The sequence below is a fragment of the Syzygium oleosum genome, unplaced genomic scaffold, assembly GCF_021117445.2.
Source record: "Syzygium oleosum isolate NSW1041296 unplaced genomic scaffold, Sole_v2.1 Sole_v2.29, whole genome shotgun sequence".
In the NCBI taxonomy this organism is placed as follows: Eukaryota; Viridiplantae; Streptophyta; class Magnoliopsida; order Myrtales; family Myrtaceae; genus Syzygium; species Syzygium oleosum.
In genome coordinates this window covers 4157491-4166140 of record NW_026607513.1, presented here as the reverse complement: position 1 = coordinate 4166140, position 8650 = coordinate 4157491, and the positions used below count along the sequence as shown (strand labels likewise).

Below are 8650 nucleotides of genomic sequence, written 5' to 3'. Positions count from 1 at the left end.
CGGGTCACTAGTTTCCGCAAGTGCAAATATCGAGTTTGAATATGGGACCGAAAGACTTTTCACAATTTATGTATCTGACAACAATCTTGGTCTCACTCATCGAGCTATTATAGAACTTTTCAAAAAAAAAATGCCTGGTGCCCTTGCCGTGAGCTCAATGAAAGAAGGACCCATATTCTCCCATGCCTTGTCCAAATAAGCCCTAACCAACTGCAACGTCTCGCGTTCATCGCCTACAGATTCTCGCGCTCACCCCAACATACATCGCTGCCTCGACGCAGATCCTCCACCGGAGCAACTACAACGAGAGTAGCCCCCTCTTGGTCTCCAACTCATCCATCCTCCGACAAATCCTCTCCACGGCGACGAAATACTAGCCTGCTCGTCCAAACGCCCCGTGCAGGAATATGACGGTGCAATCCACAATGACGAAGGGATAGGCCTCCTGCATGGCGTCGGAGGCAAGGAGGCTGCCGGCCATCCTATCCGCCTCTTTAATTATGTGCACATCGAAAAATGGGGTCGTTGTCGTAGCAAAATACGAATGGGATAAAGTCATCCCATTTCGGGCCAGGCTTCATTGAAGAGAGTTCGTTCCCTGGCTCGTACTAGTTTTGGTTGAGTTCGTCGAGCCATAACTCTATCCAAATCCAAACTGTCTCTATAGTTGTTCGTTCCCAATGTGTCTTATTATCTAGAGAATGAAATGAAGCACCTTAAGTTACGTACAAAATCAGTAAACTAGCAAAAGATTCATCAGAATTCAAGTCACATGAAAGAAGATTGTCAAACTACACAATGTACACATGAAATCTTCCATTAGAAGACTAATTTATTTTCTGTGAAACAAACGCCGAAAAATTCGAAAAATATTTTATTGAAAGTTATTTTTCGTTAAATGAACGGAGCCTAAGAGTTTTCTCTCTAAGAAAGGAAGGGAGTTAGGAGACGAAAAAATTGACAGAAGATGAAGATTCTTGAGTCGTCTATTGAATCTTTGAGAAGGCAATGTCCATTTGAATCGTCGTTAATTCTTTAAAAACCATTTTAAGCTGTCATCAATAGTGTCTTAATCTTCTTGTTAGCGAAGTTGGAAGTCTTTTTACATTTTTCATGCAAAAAGCATTAAGTTAGTGGACACTAATCCTGTCAAAAAGAACGGCTCTTAACCCATACATCAGTAAATTGATCACTTATATTTAGTAAATATGTCATAAATGGGTATAAATATAATATGAGTGTTAAATGGATCGTTAATTGATCATAAATGGGTTTACAATTTATTTAAACTCAACTCATTTTTCTCGTCCTCACTCAATTTTCTAGATTGAGTTAAATATGGAAGTGTTTTAGAAACATAAGTCGGGATCGGGTATGGGTTGAATATGAGTCGGGTCGGGCATTGGTTATTACATTTGCATTACGCGAAAAATGGGTCAAAACAGGTTAAATATGTCTATTTGGATGAGACCATTTTCGACCCGACCCACTCATTTGTCAGGTGTAGTGGACACGCACCAAAGTATAAGATATATATATTTTTTTATCCTCAATTTCAATAAAATCAAAATGCTTCAACCTTAATATTTATGAAGAGCTTTTGTTTTGGATTATTATCACGAAAAGCCTCAAACTGGTACACATGTGATAATTTTACCCAAAACTAATTTTTGACCACAAAAAATCTCAAACTGGTACACCTATGACAGATTTACCCCAAAATAATTTTTTAATCATCAAAAACCCCAAAAATGGTACACTTGTGACAAATTTACCCTCCTTTAAATTGAATTAATGCCACAACAAATCACAAATTAGTAAATATGTGACAAATGGTTGGGTAAAACTCCAAATTGGTACATCCGTTAACTCTCATGTATCATCCAACTCAACAATTCGGCGATAAAATTTCACGAAAACTAACGAAGTGTAAATTTATCATCAATTTGGGATTTCTATGGTTAAAAAATTAATTTGAAGTAAATTTATTACTGATGTATCAATCTGAGATTTTTTAAGGTATTAACATTTGTTTTTTTAAGAAGCTAATTAAGAGATTGGACTACAGATAACGAAGCTCCACCCTCAAGTCCAGGGCCCATTAGCCCATGAAGAGTGGTCTCCATTTCGTGGTCTCCCTCCCTCTCTGTCCACGTCGAAACCTAAACCCTCTTCCTCCCCCTCCCCTCTCTCTCTCTCTCTCTCTCTCTCTTTCTCTCTGTCTTTGCCGAAACACGACGGAGCCCGGCGCTCGAAGCGGAGGGACGGAGGAGCCTCCAAGCGAGGAAGTCAAAAGAGGTTCGTCTCATCTCCCCTTCTCCGTCGAGCTTCGTCTGCCATTTGCTCGGTCGTGCTTTCGTTTTGCTTCCCAAGTGGGTAGAGTAGATGGGTTTCTTTGCTTGATTGATGAGATGTGTTTGCCCGCCATTGTATTTGATTCTCAGAGGGGAGTGGAGTGGAGGAGGATGAGTGGCGGCGGCGGCGGCGGCGGGGGCGGGCTGAAGAGCTTGATGGCGGCGGCGGTGGCGAGGGGGGTGACGGAGGCGAGGGAGAGGATCTTCGGGCACATTCTGAATCCCACGGCGCAGCGGTCCCCCCACAAGCTCCTCAGGAAGAAGCTCATCGGCGAGAAAGTCGCGCAGTGGTACCCCTACGACATCAAGAAGGATGACCCTCTCGTCATGGCCCGTCAAGAGCAAGAGTATCCCCTCTCTCTCTCTCTCTCTCTCTCTCTCTCTCTCTCTAGCGGACACGACGAGATATGCATTTGTATGTGTGTGTGGCGAAGCATGCCTGACTCTGTGGTGTTCGGTTTCACTGTATTTGGCCAAGATTAGACTGGTGCCTGGAAGTATGGTGCTGTTACCTAGTGAAGGAGAGGTTCCTCCTTTAATGTTATTATATATTTAGAGGGAACAAACGTGAGATAGCTTACTTAGTGTGGGGATCTTGAGTGCACGACAAAGAATCTGAGAAATCATGTACATTGTGCAGTAACCAAGGAATTAGCCTGGGATGCTGGGAATGCTAGTACTAGAATGTTGAACTACTTTCTCCACCGCACTTGAGTAGGCAATTCAATTATCACTGCCAGTTGGCTTCAAGTACAAGCTTAATTTGTGCCGTTAAATGCGTGCTCGATCCATCTCATCTGCTATTGTCTTGGACAGACTTTCTAACTATCAATGTGGCATCAAGGGGATACCAATTGTGTAGAAGTCTGTATGCTTTGTTACAGGATAAATGGTGAAAGATGAGATTTCAACAGTTTGCAGTATCTGGGTTTGGTGTTTGGTCTGCATCTGTATTGCAAGTTCTAATGGAAGTTTTGGTCCATATTCTTTTTGAGTTCTTTCTTGAGCCTTGTTGTATGCTGCAAGTAGGGATATCTCCAGTACAAAAGGCAGGTTCTAGGGTCATTGCAGTTTTCTTTGGTTTCTCTGCCGGGTTTTTGGGGGAGATTCTGGCTGCTGAATTAGTGCTGTGCTGAAATTATCCGTGATCAGTAATATTTGGCCTCTAGTCATTGGAAGAAAAATAAGAAAACGAGATCGCCTGCATTTTACTATATGGTACCATCCCTAGCTTGTTCTCTTCACTGTATAAACTGTTTTTCATTCTGTTTATGGGATCTTACTAGCTAGGATGACATCCAATTTTGAAGTCTACTTCTCGCGCTAGATAATGATGATTTTTGTATAATTATGCACTATGTCCTCTACTATCTGACATTTTTTCCTTGAACTCTTTTCCAGGCGCTTATCAAAGCTTGAAATGTTGAAGCGTCGTGGGAAGGGACCACCCAAGAAGGGCCAAGGAAGACGTGCTGTGAAGCGCAACAAATGAAACTGGGATACTCACATTATTTGTGCACATTTTGACTCATTGTATCAGTTAGAATTTTATTTTTGGCGGTTGATATTCTGTTTATCTAGTTCTCTTTTTTCCTTCCCCTTTTTTAATGAATAAGTTCTGGCGAAATGAATGGGACATGATAGCATTTGAGCCATAACTTAACTTTGTCTATATGACTTTATCCCATTAAAATCAGCCTTTGTTTATCAGTTTGCCTGGTGCTATGCACCATGGACTCTGGAGTGCTTGTATCTCAGCCTTGAGAAATTGTGATTGAGGTAGTTAAACTGACTTTCACCCTTCAGTATAGATTGGTTGGACATGCATCACAAACTCATCTGAATTACGGATGTTGATTGTCTTGTGTGATTACCAGTAACATGTTACTAATCCAAAGTATGAGATTATCTCTTGTAATTCCAAGTCAATTTTCATGCTTTCATCAGTTACGAAATCAACTTCAGGAGTCAGTAGGCGTGTAGTCCAACGGAGAGTAAGACAAATTTCAGCGGATAACACAAAACCCTTTTGAATCAAATTGGAAGCTTTAGGATTCGTTCTGTGTTTACGGACTTGGCATATTGGTTTGCATGCATCACAAGGAACAAGAAACCAATGGCAATGCATCTTAGTCAAGTGTTGGTGTGCTGAGTAATTTGATGCAGCAACAGGGGTTTCCTCAAGTATCAGTAAAACCCAGAACATGCTGGAGTGATGGTAGAGTGTAACAGTTGTTATTGCGCATTGTAGTTCTTACATTATGACCGAATGTAAATAGAAGGTCCATAGCTCAGTACAATTATACTTGTGAGATCGATGATTTGAGCCGAACTTTGGGTTTCATTCGTACACATCTCTTGGCACTGATTTTGGGTATTCTCTGTGAAATGAATACGGAGAAGCTTCTCACCGACTGAAGAAAGTTTGCTCGAAAGGCAGCTGCAAAATGAAAGCAGGTGATGCTATGTAGACTAAATGGCAAAAACGCTAGTAACTTTGTTATTTCTGGCAAGGAAGAGACAGATCCTTGCTATTATCTATCTAAAACTTGCTGAAGTTTCTTCATAATATGTTTGTGCACCTAGATGGCGGATAAATATTTAGATCTTGAAAGTGTGAGACCTTTAAGGGAAAGAAACATTCCCCTCCGGCGTCTTGCTTTTGCCATCGTCTTCAACATCAGCCTGCTGAAGTTTCGCCTCGGGTTGCTGTGGCTGATGTGCCATATCATAGGTTGCATGGAGTCCGATGAGAAGATAGTAAAGAAGCATTACTACGGTGCATATCCCAAATCGCACGAAAGCCTCATAACCCAATGACCCCATTAGAAACAAATTTGTTGCTATAGACAATGATGGAAGCCATGGGACGAGCGGAACTCCCCAAACTTTTGGTGTTCTCTGCTGTGGCAAGAACTTGTAAATCCCTAAAGTGCCCAAGAACCAAAGTGGTATGGTTACGCAATACCCAATCCAACCATTTGGGTTCAATCCCCAGTAAGCTGAAGTCCCCATAGAGGAAGCTACGATTATCAGCAAGAAAGCAACCAGCTTCAACAGGTTCTGTTGAGGTGTTTTGTCTCGTACATAGTACCTCCTCACGAGAAGAGCAACTGCCATCATCATGAAAATGAATAGTGTGCTCACAGATAACAAGCTTGCAAGTACGTCCAGGCTGGAGAAGAAAGCAATGAGAGCACTTGAAATAGTAATCAGAAGGGTTGCGTTGATGGGAGTTCCAGTTTTCGGGTGGACAAGGGCAAACCACGGTGGTATCATGTGGGCTCGCGCGATATGAGTGGTGTACCGTGCTTGGCCAAGTGCCCCAACAAGAAGAACTGTTGTCATGCCCTTAAGAGCACCAAGAGCTACCAGATACTTCGCCCACTTCATTCCCACGCTTTGAAAAGCCACAGAGTAGGCTGCATTTTCATCTATTTCTGTGTACTTCTGCAGCATGCTAAGCGCTAGAGCCATCAAGCAGTATATCACCATGATGATCGACATTGATCCGAGCAGTCCTATTGGTATATCTTTCGAGGGGTTCTTTGTTTCCTCAGCCATGGTAGCTATATTATCAAATCCACCATATGCAAAATATACAATAGCCGCTGCTTGGAAGACCCCTTTAGCCCCGAAAGGCATAAAAGGTGTCAAATTAGAAGTGTCTGCATGAATAAATCCTGCAATTATGACGAACAGAATTACCACGGTGTTGATTGCAGATGCTATCCAGTTGATGGACGAAGCGTGCCTTGTGCTAATCATTGCAATTGTGGCAGCAATAGCCAGAACAGCAACGGCGATCGGGTCCAGGAGATTGTAACCGTCCTGAAGACTCGTATGTATGCGTAACGAGTTGGAGGGACGGTTCAGCAAGTTTGTGAAGTAGGAAGTCCAGGCCCTGGCAACGGCTGCAGTCCCAACAATGCTTTCCAGGAGTATGTTCCCTGCTGTTATGAAGGCAGCGAAATCTCCTAGTTCTATTCTCAAGTAAGCAAAAGATCCACCGGCCACTGGAATTTCTACTGCAAATTCCGTGTAGCAGAAGACTGAAAGCATAGCGGACACCCCCGATGCGACATATGACAGGACGATGGCCGGCCCGGCATGTTTATGGGCTTCTTGGCCAGTAAGCACGAAAATGCCTGCTCCGATGACCGATCCGAATCCAAACCATGTGAGGTCCCACCAGTTTAGGCAACGTTTCATGTCGTTCTCGCTCCGTTTCCTGAGCTCCCCGACCTCTGTGACATCATCCGACCTGCTTCTGATCCTATCCTTCAGCCGGAAACACGTCTGCCGCAACGCAGATCTGTAGGATCCCCAGCTCTTGAATGATTCTTCTGGGAAGAAATCTTGCTTGCTCCACCTCCAGTAACCTTTTTCTCCAACCTGATCATTTGCCAATTCTTCATTTGAAACTGTCATGGTTTCTCTGAATTGAGCTCTAGAGATGGAAGTTTGAGATACTACTCGTTGGAAGCTCTACTGGCCATTCCCGGATGGACGTGTCTTATTTGTAGGAGAAAGATGCGCTCAAATGTCTTGACACTCCTCGGTCACTCCTCCAATCACTACTCGTCTTGACCTTTCTGTAGACGACAAAGGCTGGGAAGAGGTGGGTCCTTCGAAGTGGGGCAGTTTTTGGACGTTTGCTCCATAGGCCTGTGACGGTAGACTCACAGAGATGGTGATTAACTTTTGAAAAGTCCATGTCCTTGAATATTATAATGCATTCGCTTGTTGTCTTGTAAGAGATTCTTCTGCAACAGGCAGCGAAGATACCCTCGATCTCAACTAGGGACGCTTCATGAACTTGCAACCAACAAGTTGATAACGCTGCCCCTCTTCTTTTATTTCCCTCCCAGTCTCCCAGCCACAACAGCTAGTTATACATAGCATAGCACTTTGAGGAGTAAGCGACACCCTGCTGGAAAGTTTGACTAGTTCATGCACAGCTAGAAGTTGATCTTTCCAATCTTGAATCATGACCGCTTTCCTAATTTTTCTAATCAGCACGGAGATTCCTAGATGGGAAAAGTACAAGAGAAGTTCCGAGTTTTCATATGGCACTTGGTGTAAACACCACGGCTTCTTGATTGCTCTTTTTAGATTATTAACTTCTTTTATTTAACTTACATTGACCACTTGCTCGTCGAAAAAATTGACGTGACATTATTATAAAAAAAAGCACGTACGAGCGACTTTATCATTAAAATAATGTCACGTTGCCATTCTCGGCGAGTAAATGAAATATCAAAGTAAAAGAACTTAGGCGAGTAATCCAATAATTGTAACACTGAATTAAGTGCCGTATGAATTTGAAATTTTTAGTATACTTTTCTGAGTTTTAGCAAGATTACGGGTCCATCTCAGATTCTTTAGATGTGAACCAATATTTGCAAGTAGATGAGGTGAACCCAATTGCACGCTTGCACGAAGCGAGAAAGAGTCGAATTCTTTTTGTCGAATGATTTAGAGAGAAGTTTGGTGTTGGTGTTGGGCAAAATTTTCCCCCCAAGGGACCACTGATCCCTACAAATTTGCCTTTTGGCAATCAGTCCAAACCTCTCAACTTGAAAAGAGGAAGGTGACATCGACCGATAGCTGTGTCTGCCGTCCCGTTCCTCCAATATCCGGCTTTGATCAGGACAGGTACTCGTCCCATCACGCGGACTTTTTATCGAAGACGACGACTTTGTACTTTGAAAAACTCCAAAGCCCTCAGCATATACACGCCTCTATTCGGGACCAAAAGTCTCAGATCCACTACATCACTCGATCATCTTATTCTCGAATTTGTTCCCGGCTCCCTGATTGGTTCATTAGTTGCTAGAAGAATGCAAAAACCATACCTTATCAGTGCCTTTTTGATCTTGTGATCACTTCCCATCCTCGTTAGATTGCCTATGGGCCTAATCCATCTACGAATCATATATCTCTTTAAGAGAGCCCTGCTCGCATACCATTTATAACGATCACGCATGTTATATGGGAGTTCAATCCCTAAAAGACACACTTTAAATAACCACACAGGATATTGACCATTTGAATTACATGTTTACTTTTAAGTTACACCATAAGGCATCTCCATCAAATCTGGAATTTGAGATGTTTCACCAGCCAAACTAAACTACCTACCTGGCAAGAAGTTCACTATGTGAAGTTTGAGAATTGACCACGTCTCCATCCCATCTGTTTGACAAGCCCCCAAAAGTAATCTTAGCACCAGCACAGCAGCAAACACGCCATCAGCATGACACCAACCAGAATATTTCGTGTGTCATCTCCAA

At 42.8% G+C, this 8650-nt stretch overlaps 2 protein-coding genes across 2 annotated transcripts; one reads left to right on the top strand and one right to left on the bottom strand.

Annotated features, from left to right (window-relative positions):
- Nucleotides 1-2209: 2209 nt before the first annotated feature.
- On the top strand, nucleotides 2210-4064 carry LOC115692140 (uncharacterized). The gene is made up of 3 exons (XM_030618902.2): nucleotides 2210-2298; nucleotides 2445-2701; nucleotides 3756-4064. The coding sequence occupies exons 2-3, from the start codon at nucleotides 2466-2468 to the stop codon at nucleotides 3844-3846; spliced, it is 327 nt and encodes a 108-aa protein (XP_030474762.2). The 5' UTR covers nucleotides 2210-2298; nucleotides 2445-2465; the 3' UTR covers nucleotides 3847-4064.
- Nucleotides 4065-4567: 503 nt separating this feature from the next.
- Nucleotides 4568-6910, bottom strand: LOC115692137 (cationic amino acid transporter 5-like). Its single transcript, XM_030618899.2, has 2 exons — nucleotides 4978-6910; nucleotides 4568-4794 (listed from the first exon to the last, which is right to left on the bottom strand). Exon 1 carries the CDS (start codon nucleotides 6783-6785, stop codon nucleotides 4980-4982), a length of 1806 nt encoding a protein of 601 aa, XP_030474759.2. The 5' UTR covers nucleotides 6786-6910; the 3' UTR covers nucleotides 4568-4794; nucleotides 4978-4979.
- Nucleotides 6911-8650: the final 1740 nt, after the last annotated feature.